At 43.0% G+C, this 16,459-nt stretch overlaps 1 protein-coding gene across 1 annotated transcript in view; it reads left to right on the plus strand.

Annotated features, from left to right (window-relative positions):
• Positions 1 to 15,835, plus strand: part of SH2D4B (SH2 domain containing 4B) — a 449,800-nt gene extending 433,965 nt beyond the window's left edge. Inside the window, exons 7-8 of the mRNA XM_082266823.1 lie at positions 12,418 to 12,638; positions 15,727 to 15,835. Of these exons, the coding sequence (XP_082122949.1) occupies positions 12,418 to 12,638; positions 15,727 to 15,819 (314 nt within the window). The 3' untranslated portion in view covers positions 15,820 to 15,835. The remainder of the gene's footprint in view (positions 1 to 12,417; positions 12,639 to 15,726) is intronic.
• The last annotated feature ends 624 nt before the right edge of the window (positions 15,836 to 16,459 follow it).

The following is a 16,459-nucleotide window of genomic DNA, read 5'->3' on the forward strand; positions in this document are numbered from 1 at the left end:
TGGATAGATTAGGGGACAGTCGGACAGATTGGGGTAGAGAGTTCCAAAGAATGAGAGAAGCTCTGGAGAAATCCTGGAGACGAGCATGGGAAGAGGTGACAAGGGAGCTAGAGAGCAGGAGGTCTTGGGAGGAATGAAGAGAGCGGCTTGGTTGATATTTTGGGATCAGGTTAGTTATGTAGCTGGGGGCAGAGTTGTGGATGGCATTGTAAACTATTGTTAGCACTTTGAATTCTATTCGTTGGGTGAGTGGAAGCCAGAGAAGGGATTGGCAGAGAGGGGTGGAGGACACTGAACGGTTGGTAAGGTGGATAAGTCTTGCAGCAGCATTCATTATGAATTGAAGGGGGGATAATCTATGTAAGGGTAATCCAATGAGGAGGGAGTTGCAATAGTCGAGGCGAGAGATAACCAGGGCGTGAATTAAAAGCTTGGTGGTGTCATTGGTTAAAAAGGGCCATATTCTAGCGATGTTGCGGAGGTTAAGGCGGCATTATTTTTACAGGGTTTGGATGTGAGCCTGAAAGGACAGTGCAAAGTCCAGGGTTACCCGTAGCACCCTGGCATGTGTGGAAGGACTGATAGTTGTTCCATTGATCTTGACAGAGAATTCCGGGGAAGGGGCACGTGGAGGAGGAAATATTATGAGCTTGGTTTTAGATAGATTCAGTTTGAGGAAGTGGTGAGACATCCAGGCTGATATGTCTATTAGTAGATCAGTAATGCGGGAGGAGACTGATGGGGTGAGCTGAGGGGTACAGAGGTAGATTTGGGTGTCATCAGCATAGAAATGGTAGTGGAAGCCATCGGAGGCTATTAGCTGACCCAGGGAGGAGGTATAGATTGAGAATAGAAGCAGTCCAAGGACAGAACCTTGGGGGACCCCAGCAGTAAGAGGAGTTGCAGGGGAGTAAGTGGAATTGTAAGTGACACTGAAGGTGCGGTGAGATAGGTAAGATTTAAACCAATGGAGAGCACAGTCACGGAGACCGAGCAAACTGAGTTTTTTGAGAAGGAGGGGGTGGTCAACAGTATCAAAGGCAGCAGAGAGATCCAAGAGTAAGAGTATTGAGTAGTGACCATTGGTTTTAGCTGTTAGTAAGTCATTTGTAAGTTTTAGCAGAGAAGTTTCTGTGGAGTGTTGCCGGTTAAATCCAGACTGAAGGGGATCAAGAAAGTTATTCTCAATGAGGTGCTTGCTCAGGCGGTTGTAGACTAAACGTTCAAGGAGTTTGGAAGCAAAAGGGAGTAAGGAGATGGGTCTTAAGTTATTAAGATTGGTGGGGTCTAGTGAGGCTTTCTTTGGTATGGGAGTTACTAGCGCATTTTTTAGAGAGTTGGGGAAGATGCCAGTGGAGAGGGAGAGGTTGAAGATATGAGTTAAAGAGTATAGGATAGAGTCAAATTGTACTGACTTCCTCTACAGTAGTTGGTTTAAACAAGGGAAGTATTGATTGTGCAGGAGGACAAGGTGTGTAAGGTGAGGGAGATATCTGTAGTGTAAAGATCTCTTCACGAATTGTATCAATCTTATTTTTGAAGTGATTGGCAATCTCTTGGGCAGTGAGTAAGTTAGTGGGTGGGAGTAATGGAGGACAAATTAGAGCGTTGAAGGTAGAAAAGAGTTGAAGGGGACTGTGTGAAAGGGTGTTAATCAGAGTGATAAAGTAGGTCTGTTTGGCAGTATGGAGGCAGGAACTGTATTTTTGGAGGGCAGATTTATATTGGCTGAAATCTTGCTGTGACTTAGTCTTACGCCACAGACGCTCAAGAGCGCGACTACGTTTTTTGAGGCTTCTGGTATTGTCTGTCTGCCAGGGTTGTAGCGGTCGGGGCCTGATTCTGTGTGTAGTGAGGGGGGCCAAGGCATCCAAGGTAGATGACAGTGAACTGTTGTAGACAGAAGTGGCCATGTTGGAGCAGGAAAGGGATGAGATTGTGTTGAAGAGACAATCTGTAGCAGAAAAAAGAAGTGAAGGGTTAAGATGGCGAAGGTTTCTCTGGGTAATTGTTCTGTAGTTGAAAGGTAAGGAGGAGGACAATGAGAGACTGAAACTAATGAGGTGGTGATCAGAGAGATGGAATGAAATGTTGGAGAGCTTGTGAGGAGTGCATAGGTAGGAGAACATGAGGTCAAGGCTGTTGCCATTAGAGTGAGTAGAAGTATGTGTCCATTGTTTTAGGCCAAAAGAGGAGGTTAAGCTCAAAAGTTTAGAAGTAGCAGGAGTGTTAAGATTAACAGGGATGTTGAAGTCTCCAAGAATGATTGTGGGAATTTCAGAAGAGAGAAAGTAGGGTAGCCAGGCAGAGAAGTCATCAAGGAAGCCTGATACCGGTCCAGGAGGCCGATAGATCACAGCAATTCTCAATGAAACTGGAGAAAATAGACAAATACAGTGAGATTCAAATGAGGAGAGAGACAGAGATGGGGTGGATGAAGAACCTGAAAAGTGCTTTGAGGGGAAAGCAGAATTCTAACCCCACCTCCTTTCTGTCACTAGGCCTGGGAGAGTGAGTCCACAGGAGGCCACCATAGGAGAGGGCAGCAGGAGAAGGAGAGTCAGATTCTTGAAGTCAGGTCTCAGTAATTGCAAGCAGGTTGAAGGAGTTTCTGATAAATAGGTCATGGACAGAGGTGAGTTTGTTGCAAACAGAGCGGGCATTCCAGAGGGCACAGGAGAAGGGGAGGTTGGCTCTAGGCAGAAGAGGAATAGAAACCAGATTGTGTGGATTTCGGCTGGTGTCAGAGGATAGGGGGTGACGGGTATGTTTGCCAAAGGTAAATGATGGGGGTTCAGGATTTGGGGAAATATCTCCAGAGGTTAGGAGAAGCAGAAGGGTGAGGGAGGTGATATGGGAGTATGATTTATGAGGGGGGACACATCTCCGTGTCCTGTAGGTTTTATTGGTGTGTGGGTTCAGAATCATCAGGAGTTGATGAGTGCAGTATAAAGGTGAGGATAGGAGTGAGGGCGATATATATACAAGCTGTGGGGCGGAGAAGAGGGGTAAAGGAGAGAAAGTTTTAGGAGAGAGGATGCAAACATGAGAAGGAGAATTAGGGATTGCATAATACAGGGTGGTGAGATTGAGAAGCAGACTGAATGTGAGATGGAAAAGTTGTATAGAGACTCAGGTCACCTGTAGTCTGTCTGTTGACTTGCAGTTGTATGCTTTGTGCATTCGCTGAAGTGCTCAGTCGAAGTGTATTACTTAATCCAATATTAATACTTTATCAAAGATGATAGTTGCCAATGCAATCCCCGCCTGTGCAACCCCCTGCCTGTGCATCCCCTAGAAAGGGCTTACATTTATACTGAGTTGGGTGAAGGTATTGCCAATTAATCAATAAGGATTGCATAGGAGGTACACATGGCTAACAGAATAAACTTCTCACACCAAAGCCAGACTACAAGAAATAGCAAGAGAGCAGAATGGCAGAGTAATAAAGATAAGGACAGCTCATAATTTAGCTATAGACAAGAGAAAGCAAAATAAACATCAGTATTCTATGGACAGAGGTAAAGATTTTGAAAGTAGCATAGATTACCATTGAGCAAATTAGAAACAAGGATACTATTTCAGTTAAAGGTGGATTTTGAAAGCAGCATACAGTAGATTACCATTGAGCAAATTAGTAACAAGGATTCTATTTCAGTTAAAGGTGGATTTTGAAAGCAGCATAGATTACCATTGAGCAAATTAGAAACAAGGATTCTATTTCAGTTAAAGGTGGATTTTGAAAGCAGCATAGATTACCATTGAGCAAATTAGAAACAAGGATTCTATTTCAGTTAAAGGTGGATTTTGAAAGCAGCATAGATTACCTGTGGAGGGATAGAGAAGAGCTTTTTAGATAGTGCTGAGCGAAAGTGTAATACTTAATCCAATATTAAAACTTTATCCAAATGATAGTTGCCAATGCAATCCCCGTCTGTGCAACCCCCTGCCTTATTTCAGATGATTGCAAAATGAGCAAACAGCATGGCCAGGCAGAGGAGAAAGCAAATATAATTTTGGGGTGCATTAGTAGAGGGATTGATAACAAGAGGAAGGGGGTCCTGATTCCACTATATAGCGCCCTCTAGTGTGTGCTACTAGTGTGAGAGTAGGAAAAAAGAATATTCTGGCTGGGAGTAGGGAGTCAATAAATTGGTTCAGGTTTACTAGGGGCCAGGACTGGATGACCCATCATGGCAGCTCTCTGGTGCCCCCCCACTGGTGTCGGGAAGATTGGAGAATCTTCTAAAACTAGAGAGTGGGATTTAGGAGAAGCTGCCATGAATATTTGTGGGGCCCCAGCCAATCCCCAGAGGTGGGCTGGCAGGGCACTGGGACCCTTTAAATAGATATGGGCCATGCCAACAAGGGGAGTCGGGTAGAAGGATCCATGCCGGAGAGGCAGCGGTAAGGAGCAAGGAGAGTTAGTGAGTAGCTTAGCACAGAGCAGGAACAGGCAAAAGGAGAGATTGCCATCTGCAGCAGGCCTCCCCTGAGGACAGCATAGTGCCAAGTCTTAATCTAACCTTGCCCTGGGAGGTCTCCATGTTTGTGTGCCAGTTGGGCAAGACTGGGGTAGAAAGTCAGTCGGGAGGACTGGGAGGAAGATCAGCCAGGTGTGGCTGGTGGCAGCCAGGTGGGCTAGCATTTTTCTGCAAGCCAGGGGTGCTTGAACCAGTGGCCACAGGGAAACAGAAGAAATGCCATGCTGTTTGCTCACTGCACTACTTGTCTGAGGGTCCCTGCCTGTAATGGACCCTTGCTGACAATAGAGACTGTTCCCTCGAGAATGATCAGCAGGTGCTCTGCTGGAAAACCAAGTTTGTGCAGCAGGAAGGAAAAGTGGACTTTTTGTAAATAGGGATGCAGTGTCCCTTTGTGAATGCTTTTGGACATTTTTCAAGTTGAGCATCCCATAATTCCTCACCCCATCCAAGTTATCATTTCATAATAAAACATCAAAAACAAGCAAGGACTGTTTTCTGCATTGAAATGTGGACCCGGGACACTAGCGACTTCTATGGGGGTAGTGCTACAACTATAAAGTGGTTTAGTTAGACTTAATTTAGAATAATATGTCCAATTCTGGATATTTCACTTATAAAGATAAAGAGATAGAATGAGTCCAGAGACAGGCAACAAAATAGTAAAAGGTCTGAGGAGTAAAGCATATTACGAGACGGGAGTAGCTTATTATCTACAACAGGGGTGTTCAAACTATGGCTATCCAGTTGTTCAGGAACTACAATTCCCATCATGCTTATTCATGTCTGTGAATGTCTGTGAGTTTTACAAAGCCTCATGGGATATGTAGTTTTGCAACAGCTGGAGGGCCATAGTTTGAGGATCCCTGATCTACAGTCTTGAGTAAAATAAATAAGGTTCATGAGGGCAGAATCCAAATGAAGCTAAGGTCAAGGGGATATGACTAAATTAGTGGCAGGAATGTTGAACACTGGCCTAGTAAGAGATTATTTTTACCAAAAGAAATAGTTGACATTGAACATGCATCAGAGATAGTGAGTCAGTCAATATAGTGAATTTAAACAAGCTTTGGAGAGAGAAAGAAAGAGAGAGGTAGAGAGAGAGAAAGAGAGAGAGGTAGAGAGAGAGAGAGGTAGAGAGAGAGAGAGAGAGAGAGAGAGAGAGAGAGAGAGAGAAAGAGAGGTAGAGAGAGAAAGAGGTAGAGAGAGAGAAAGAGAGGTAGGTAGAGAGAGAGAGAGGTAGAGAGAGAGAGAGAGAGGTAGAGGTAGAGATAGAGAGGTAGAGGTAGAGATAGAGAGAGAGAGGTAGAGGTAGAGGTAGAGGGAGAGAGAGAGAGAGAGAGGTAGAGAGAGAGAGAGAGAGAGGTAGAGAGAGAGAGGTAGAGGTAGAGGTAGAGAGAGAGAGAGAGAGAGAGAGAGAGAGAGAGAGAGGTAGAGAGAGAGAGAGAGAGAAAGAGAGGTAGAGAGAGAGAGAAAGAGAGGTAGAGAGAGAGAGAAAGAGAGGTAGAGAGAGAGAGAAAGAGAGGTAGAGAGAGAGAGAAAGAGAGGTAGAGAGAGAGAGAAAGAAAGAAAGAAAGAAAGAAAGAAAGAAAGAAAGAAAGAAAGAAAGAAAGAAAGAAAGAAAGAAAGAAAGAAAGAAAGAAAGAAAGAAAGAAAGAAAGAAAGAAAGAAAGAAAGGTACCATCACTACTGCAGTTTCAGAAAAAAAATATATTACAAAATGATAAAATGCTACACACTGTATGTATTTCCCGGTGGGCATCCTGCCTGGCAGAAGAGAAGCAACACTAATGCAACAGCTAGTCTTATCAGTTAGCTTATCAATATGTAAAACATAAGCCAGTGGTTTCATTGGAAGGGACTGGTCAGTGGGTAAGTTGGTGAGTGGATGGATAAGGGGGATACACCTCTTTCCTCTTTCTTACTTGTAAAGCTTTGTGTCTGGCTAAATCTCTTTATAAACATATAAAGTCCCTATATAAACATTATTAGTGACTTTACCAAAGCTTAAAACCTGCATAAAATCCAGTGCCCATATACTGTACTAGAAATTAAACCCAAAAAAACAAAAGAAAACAAACGTCATTCATTGTTGGATATGGGCACAGCTACTGGGTTCAAGACTTTTACAATAGGGTAAGCAGGTCCTTTTTCTGCATATTGGGTTTGAAGTCAATAGCAACTGAGTATCCCATTGATATAACTGTTTGTGGTATGGTGGGGCACTGTACTTTCTGCCCCCATAACAGATGCTGTGAATTTGGGGATCTTTGGGAAGTTGGGGATCCCGAATCACATTTAATAAGGCGGGCCATGTAAAGAATGCTCTAATGTGGATATCTTTAAAAGGATGAAAATGTACTGTTAGGTAAATCATTATTTGATAGGAAATCTTTTAAAAGTATCCAAATATATTGTCTTCTATGTTACAGGAAGGAGCAGAAATAAGTGCTTTAAAATGCAGATTAGGTCCATTTGTGGTTATTATTTTACAAGAGCTGTTGTGCCCGATTTAGATTCTACATGTATAATTTATTCTGCTTCATAGTAATATTATTATACTTTATGACACTCTAATATATTCCACCAAGCAATAACCACAGCCAGAGTTCAACATGCTTTAAAAAAAAAAAAATGACTATATTTGAGAAAAGACATACAGTATGCGCCTTAAACATTAACTAAAAAAAATAAAAAAAATGGCTTAACTGCTTGTAGACTGTCAAATTGACATTCTTTTTCTTTTTCTTAACCCTTTGATTTTTAAGAACATTTTGTAAAAAGAGATTGCTTTTAACATTATAAAGATAGTAACCCCATCAAGGTGATCTTTTTTTTTAACCACTTCCAGCCGGCCATACGCATATACGTGGCCTCTCAGCTGGTGGGCTTTAACGCTGAGAGACCCTGCGCCCCCAAAAATAGCCAGAGGGTACCGAAAAGCTCCCAATGCAAACTTGGGGAGGTGAAGGCAGGAAGGGGTTAAAAACTGTGTTTGTGTTTTTTTATTTTACTAGTTACATTTGTTTTGTGAATGACTATGAGTTCTATCTACCCCTAACATATTCACATGGGAGGGGGTGGTATCTTGGGCTCCCTTATTGTTAAAGGGGGCTTCCAGATTATGAAAAACAGACCCCCCCCCCACAACCACCTAGCCAGAATTGTTTCAAAGAGGCCCTCGTTCTCCTCAACATGGCTATAGGGTGCTTTGCCAGGTGGGTCCTAATGGGGGCAGTACCCCTTATGTTGAGGACATGTGGCATGGTATGATTCAGGAAGGGGGGGCATGTTTGGATAAGTGACTGGTGTGGATTTTTAGGGAGGAGAAGGGAAAACAGGGTGAGGGAAGACAGAGCAAGAGAGAGAAAATATTTAGAAAAAAAAGTGAGAGTGAGAAGGAGAGAGGGAGGGAAAGAGAGAGGGAGGGAGAGATGGGAGAGAGGGGGAGAGAGAGGAGAGAGTGAGAAAGAAAGAAGAGAGAGATGGAGAGGACAGAAAAATAGAAAGAAGATGGATAGGGAGGGAGAGAGGTGGAGAAAAGGAGGGGTGCAAGAGAGGAAGGGGAGGGTGAGAGGGAGAGGCAAAAAAGAGGTGTAATAATCACAGATTTTTTGAATTGTTCATGAATAGATGGACAGTTGGCAACCTAACTGTCATCCAAACTTTAGTCATGTTTGCTGAGCCTTGCTTGAATTGAACCCAGGAATGTTTGGCTCCTCACATCAATACCTATGATCTCTTTAATGTACTTGTCTAGTACCAAACAGGCCTTTTCCCCCGAAGGACATTCAATTCCAGAAGACTATAGTGAAGCGCAGGCTGAAACATTTTAAAGCGGAGTTCCACCAAAAAAAAAAAATACATAAAAATACCCCTGGGACAGTCAGGGCTAGTGGACAATGGATAGCCTCTGAACTGTCCGGGGTTGCACTTACCTGCAAGAAGAAATCCTTACCTTGAAAATGTCTTGTCCAGCGCTGCCAACTCAGGTGTGGGCAGCTTGAAGCCAGCGCGATCCTCTTCTGCATCCTCTTCCGTCTTCTTTGGTCCCACAATGCACTGCACCGGCCCCGCCGTCACTTCCGGTGCCTCAGCGTCATCCCTGCACAGCTTCTGGGCATGCCCAGAAGCTGTTTAGCAAGGTATGATGGTGCCTGCACCGGAACTGACATCGTGGGCCGGTGCAGGCACGTTGATTCCTGAGAGCGATGACGTTCAGCTCCCAGGAATCATTGCAAGCCAGGAAGTGACGACGGGCCGTGGCCGCCGAGGGGAGGAAGAGGAAGTAAGGTAAGTATATAATCTTCTAAACAGGGTAAGTAAAAAAAAAAAAAATTGCTATTATCCATTTGTTTTTCAGGTGACCCCGGGCATGAAGATGGACTGAAGTCACATTTTAGGGTGGAACTCCACTTTAAATGTTGCGTCGCATTCATGGAGCTGAAGTCACGGCTTTTTAAATTGGCAAACCCCAAAATTGTTGCAATGTCTATTGTACGGGCACACTACTGAATCACCTTTACTAGGACACATTTTGAAAGAGATCTCCACCCATCCCCCCCCCCCCCCCCCAGACATTTTGTCATCAAGAAATCAACATAATGCATAGTATAATCACAAAGCTTTTATAGGCCATTTTCAAAGGTGAAGGCCAGGCAGCATTTAATGTGAACTAAAAATAAAGACCTAATGTGAAAATTATGTTTAGTTTTCCACTCTTCATTGACATAGTTTAGTTTTCAGATACAGAACCTTCTTGATCTCGACTATCTGCATGTGTGTCCTACACAGTATGCACACAGTATGCACACAGTACTGAATTACTTGTGCTAGGCGCAATTTAAAAACCACTCCCATCATCCATTTTAAATTCCAGAAAACAAGATTAGAGCATCATTTATTTGCAGAAAATAAGCCTCAAAAATATTGTAATACCTACGTGTGAAGTCTTAAATCACATATACCATGCCCCATTTTGAACAAAACTCCAATTTGAACAGGACCCCAAACAGCCATTTTTAAATATGGAAGTTAACATTACAGTGTAGTTTATTTCCAGGAAAAAAAAACACACTCCAAATATTGTAGAAAGTATGTGCCCTGTCTTTAAATATTTTTAGTAGGCTTTCTGTCAACAGGACACAACCAGACAGCTTTTAATAAAATAATCAGCATTATTTTATATTTATTTTATGTAAATAGACCCACCCCCAAATATAGTTGTAGGGACATTTATGATCTTTAGGAGTGATATCCAAGCCCAGGAATGAATGCTGTACAAAAACAAATGTCTGCCATTCAACAAGATACTCTGCCCAAATGTCAAAGGGTTTGGGTTTCCTGGGTCACTTACTTTCTGCCCCATCACTTCATTACTCCCTCCTGTTGATATGAAATATACCATTTACCTGGGTCGTCCTGGGCCTCCCCCTTTCCTTCTTTCCTACTACTCCCTACCCCTCTCCTCTTTCTTCTTTCCCATTGTCACAGTCTGGGGTCAGGCTTAGGGACCAGTAGCTATAGCAGTAGGGGGACTCCCACCAACCAGCAGGATTGGTATACAAACAGGTCACCCTAGCTAATAACACAAGCTCATCTGAGATGCAGAGCTCCTCAAAATCGCCCCATTAGGAGGTGAGCAAGCAGGGTCCAGTAGTGGATATAACAGGTAAGGATCAAACAGAAGCAAAATCAATAAACAAGCCTACGGTCAGTAATAAGTAGTTGCAGGTTTGGATCAAGCTGAAGCGTAGTTGAGGAACAAGGCAAGGGTCAGTAACGAGTGGTAGCAAACATAAGGGCGGCAGCAGGAAAGACAAAAGCGAGATGCTGTCTGGCGAGAGCACAATAATCTGGCAAACAAAAAGTGCAGAGACATGTCTTAAAACAGGTAGTTCATGGAAGGATCAAAGAGTTCAATGTTCAAGACAAACAAGGTTCACGGCAGTTTAATTTAAAGAATTTTCCAGGGAAACTGTCAAGCATTCCAGGTGGTACAGCAAGAAGAGACATTGCCTGACACAGCAGAGGTTCCAGTTTCAAATCCAGGCCCTGACACCCATCCCTTTTCTTCTATGAGAAACCTCCTCCAAAGCCTGTTTTATTCACTCCCTCTTTTGCCCCACCCTTTTTTTCCCCTCCAAGTTTTGTCTTGCCCCATGTCTTTAAATGGATTGAAAACTGCCTAAAAAATCAGAATTCAGAGAGTAGTGGTTAATGACTCTTACTCTGAATGGTCTAAGGTTATCGGTGGTGTACCCCAAGGTTCAGTGTTGGGACCCTTAACTAATAAATATTTTTATAAATGATATAGGTCTGGGAATAAAAGTACCATTTTAGTCTTTGCAGATGACACCAAGGTATGAAGTGGAAAAACACCCTTACAGGATGCACAATGCACTGTTAAATTGGGCGACTATGTGGCAAATGAGGTTTACAGTTAATAAATGTAAATGTATGCACTTGGGGGCTAAGAATATGCGTGCATCATACATACTAGGGGGGAGTACAACTGGGGGAATACATGGTTTTGGTAGATCATAGGCTTAATAATAGCATGCAATGCCGAGCTGTGGTTTCCAAAGCAAGCAAAGTCCTTTAGAAACCAGTTCTCAAAAAGGATGTCGGCAAACTGGAGAAAGTGCAGAGAAGGAAAACCAAACTGATAAGAGACATGGAGGAGCTCAGCTAGAAGGAAAGATTATAGGAACTAAATTTATTCTCTCTTGAGAGGGGGAGGTGGCTGGAGTGTTCTGGTGGGGGGCCGCCCCCCTGTCAAAAAAAGAACAGCAGGGGAGGGACACTAGTGGTGTGTACCAGGCTTAAAACAGGAAGGGGTTGGGTGGGGTGGAGTTGATACAGCTGAACAGCAACTGTCTGGAAGAAAACAATGGGATGTCTCCAAAATCTGCTATAGAGTGTAATGTGTATGGTGGGTGGTAGGAGCTAGATAAGGTTGCAATGCACAAGGAGTCTTTATAGACAGGATACCCATTGGCACAAATGGTATAACCAAGCACTCCCACATAAAAAGCAAAGGTCAGATCCTTAGCGAGGAGCAGAGTCTAAGGAGCCGTTTTCACCAGAGATCCTGAATGTGGAGATGGGATTTGCTGAAGATGACTTCCAGGTTGCAGTTGTCTTACTCACCCATGCGGCAGCCACTGGGAATGTTACCATGCAGGTAAGAGTCCCTTAAACTGCTGAGATCCTGGGATCACTGTTAGTAGTCAATACACCCCAAGATGGCAGAAGTGCACGCAAACACACAGATGCACTGGGAGTGTGTAGTAGGGCAATGAAAATACACAACTGGAACTGTGTGCAGAGGGATCACAGAATGCAGGCCTGAGTGAATGGTGACACTAGAAACACTAGAGGCACAGAGATTGCACCAGAAGACACTGGGCGGTGGCCCTTCTAAGTCACTTGACCGCAGTTAAGAGGCCAGAAAATGCATGATTGGTAACAGTTGCTGCAAACGATTGTAGTAGCTTGTCATTTTCTTTAACTGAGAAAGGCTTGGGTTCAGGTCCAACACAAGGTCGAGCTGAACCCAAAATTCATACCTAATTATGATACATTGTAATGATATTCTTTAAAAATGTATTCATTCTGTTTTATTCTCTGTCCCATGTATGTGTTGAAGCTTCCTGGTATTTTCTGCTTCCACCTGCACATCTTTCCTCCTATATTAGTCTATTGTATTGGCCCTAAGGACTGTTCATTTTTGCCAGTTTTTACAGGCATTCATCTTGACCTCTGAAAATCTACTTTCAGCAGCTGCATGCTTGTTCTGAATGACTCAAAAGTAGTGAAACCTGAGAGGGACAGGCAATTTTGATTTTTAGATGGAGGTCAGCGATAGTAGCCTATAGACAGTATGTTTTAATCAATTTGTAACATTTTGTTTTTTGGTTAATGCTTGCAGGGATCATAGGTCGTGACGCTGCAGAAAAGCTTCTGATGAACATGCCTGAAGGATCCTTCCTTGTACGAGTTAGTGAGAAGATCTGGGGATATGCATTGTCTTACCGCCATCAAAATGGATTTAGACATTTCCTTGTGGATGCATCAGGAGATTTCTACAGCTTTCTTGGTGTTGACCCAAACAGACATGCGACTCTTACAGACCTCATTGATTTTCACAAGGTACATCTATACTGTTACTGAAAAGATGCAGAAGTCAATATACAAAAGTGGTCAAGGCAAACTTAGTGTAGGTGTGCTCAAATGTGTAATCTGGAAATTGCAGTACATCTGTGCTTTTAGTAAAGGTAAGGAGTGTATGCACAGCCATTTATTTGCATCAGAAATGCTTACTCCTTATACAAGCACAATGCAATTTGACACAGCTTAGAAGAAGTTTGGAAGTTGATCACAAATGTAAGCTGGATACACATAAAAGCAGATTGCAATTGCACAAGCTATCTTTAAAATGCCAGCAGGAGGCAGGCACCTAAAGGAAAATATAAAAACAATACTGCATTTAGTCTCCATTCACACTAGTATGACTTGTCAGGGGACTTGGTCAGCCTGACAAGTCGTGCACCGTCGTGGTCCATAGTGTAGTACAGGAACGGTTCTAATAGGAGCGACACAAGTCGCTCCGACTTAGAAAAAGGGTCCTGTACTACTTCGGGGCGACCTGGAGCGACTTGCATAGACATTAATTTTTTGAAGTCCGTGCAAGTCGCACTGAAGTCGCGCTGCATGCGACTTCACAGGTCGCCCCCGAAGTCGTGCCGCTTCAGTGTGAATGCGGTCTTAAACAGGACTCTTTTTTTTATCAGAGAACAGATGCACCCCCCCCCCAGAACTCCGGAGTGGGTAAAAAAGGCAGTGGGAGTGGTAACACCAGCCAGTGTATAACCAAAGATTATCTTCCCCTCACCCCCTTTACTCCTCAGTACAGAGCTCTCCCCCCCACCCCATCCCCCCAGTACAGAGCCCCCCCCCCCACAGTACAGAGATTTCATCATGAGCTTCCTCCCCCGACAGTACCAGAGCATCCACCCCAAGCCCTCCATAATACAAAGCCCCCCACATACAGTAGTATAGGGTCCCCATAGTAATGATAGTAATAAAAAAACTACCCCACATAATACAGAGCCTCCAAGAGTACAGGACCCCCTCCCCACTGCATTTACATAAAAACACATACGTCAGGCATTTTACAATATACAGATGCGATATAAATAAAGTACTTATCCTCCTCTGGTTGAAAGAGTATAGACCCTGAATTACAAATAGCAGCATAACTCTAACTCACATTACACCCACTAGTTGACCAAAATCACACTTCCACTATCACATGGATTTGTGGCATAGTGTTCCATACTCCCCCCAGACCAGGCAGAAGAGGCTAGGACAGTACTCCCCTCAGACCAGCCAGAAGAGGCTAGGACAGTACTCCCCTCAGGCCAGCCAGAAGAGGCTAGGACAGTACTCCCCTCAGGCCAGCCAGAAGAGGCTAGGACAGTACTCCCCTCAGGCCAGCCAGAAGAGGCTAGGACAGTACTCCCCTCAGGCCAGCCAGAAGAGGCTAGGACAGTACTCCCCTCAGGCCAGCCAGAAGAGGCTAGGACAGTACTCCCCTCAGGCCAGCCAGAAGAGGCTAGGACAGTACTCCCCTCAGGCCAGCCAGAAGAGGGTAGGATACTTTCTTTACAATGGATCTGTAACAGACTCCTTGGGATAATACTGTAATATGTCTGGCCCATGTGCCATATTGTTTTCATAGTTTGTATATTATCTGATGTTATATGCCGTTCAGTGCACTATCATATTTAGGTCCTGTGCATTTTTGGGTCCCGTTCAGGTGCGGATTCAGGCAAAATTACACCTGAACCAGTAAACAGAAATGCACTGGATTGCAGGCTTGAACCCAAGGCCGCACATATGTGAACCAGGCCTTAAGCTGGATACACACTATCCAACTTTTGTGGTTAGATTTCCTTCAGATTTACCTTTTCTATGTAGTGCAAGGGCCTGCCAGATTGCATACAAATTGAAATTGTTTAGGTTTGACCTCATATTATCTGGTTTTGGTAAGTCTAAAGGAAAAAGTCTTCAGAAAATCTTATAGTGTGTATGGCCCATTACTCAGCTACTAGAAATGATAAAGAATTCTGGAAATGTTGGGTGTTCGGAAGCATGTAAATCAGATGCTTTATTCCCATATGGCAGTGCTGATGCCTGGTGTCTGAATGCTCAGCACTCAATGCTGCAGAAGAATGGAGTGCAGAAGAATGGAGTGCAGAAGAATGGAGTGCAGAAGAATGAAAGGAAAATAAATATTTGCAGCTTTGAAGGCCACTATTAAACTAAAGCCCAGCATGGAAAAAACATTGGTTCATATTACAGGGACTCTGGCTATAAAAAAGTAACTAAATCAAGGCATAACCTGTAAAAGAAGACACCAAATATTTACTCATACCCATTGGTTGTGCAGCGAGTATAAATCTCTACTACTGAAGTCTGCAGGGAAACAGACAACTCTAGGAGTGTTGATATTCTGAGTCCCACTCAGCCCTCACCGATTCCTCCTGTTGATTTCCACATCATTACAGGACTCTTATTTGACAACATCTCCTGAATTTTGCTAAAATTTCAGGAAAATGAAAACTCTAAGACTCCGTTCACACTACGTCGGATCCGACTTCGGGGCGACCTGTGAAGTCGCGCGACTTGCACGGACTTAATAAAATGAATGTCTATGCAAGTCGCTCCAGGTCGCCCCGAAGTAGTACAGGACCCTTTTTCTAAGCCGGAGCGACTTGTGTCGCTCCTATTAGAACCGGTCCTGTACTACACTATGGGACGCGACAGTGCGTGACTTGTCAGGCTGACCAAGTCGCCTGACATGTCGTACCAGCGTGAATGGAGACTTAACTCCTCTCATACCCAGTCTCCTATTCCTGTAGCATATTGGCTGAAGCCTATATCTGTATAACAGTGCAAATTCTATTGTTTACAACTCTTTTGGTGTACCTGTAGCAAACACTCTGTTTTATCTGGGAGCATATGCTAAAGCCCTATTAGAAATTGAACAATGAGAGTTAACATTTTATTTGTAGGTAACACTTTCAGGGGAGCAAGACCATGTTTTTTTTTCTTTGTACCAGTATTATAAAATGATCACTTCTATTCCTATAAAAGCCAGCTACTGTATGTAAATATATTGATCTTTCAGTTAAACATTGGCTTAAAATTACATCTGTACTTTCTACCCTATTAGGAGGAAGTAATTACAAGTTCTGGAGGAGAGCTGCTCATTTTACCATGTGGACAAGTGCAGTCCCCACCTGATTACAGTATATTATTTGAATGACATTCTGCAATACCAACCTTTATTGTTAGTTCAGAATCTCCTTTAACGATTAAGTAACTAGGAACATCCCTACTTCTCGAAGAGTGTCAACAACTTCAGATTTAAAGATCTACTTGCTTGGATTATTTTTATCCTTTTAATACGTGTTCAAATATTCTGCATTAAAATAAAAAAAAAATGATTGTCTAGTTTTATTTAACATGGCTCTTATTATGTGTATATCCATTATTCAACATGATTCCTATGTCATGTAATGTTGGTAGGAATTTGTAATTCTGTAATTTATAAACCTGTAAGAGATATCTAAAGTGAAATATATTTTATCCATATTTATGAATTAGTTACCCGGAGATGTGAAGAAAGTCAGAGTGTAAAAGCCAAGCTTCTGAGAATATGATGACGTCAATGGTATATTTCAACTTATAAATATGAAATTATCTCAACTTTTCAAAGCAATCTTGGGTGACATTCACCACTTTGATGTTTATTACATTTTTATTTGGTTTTTAATTAAACTAGGACAAGTATGATCACAGCAGATAGCATCCATATTAAAAGTTAAATATGAACTGTCATTTGGACCTTAATGACCAGACCAGTTTTTATCCATGTTTGATGCATTGGGTTTAAGGGAAAAAAA

Source organism: Pelophylax lessonae (genome assembly GCF_965119305.1).
Source record: "Pelophylax lessonae genome assembly, chromosome: 9".
Lineage (NCBI taxonomy): Eukaryota > Metazoa > Chordata > Amphibia > Anura > Ranidae > Pelophylax > Pelophylax lessonae.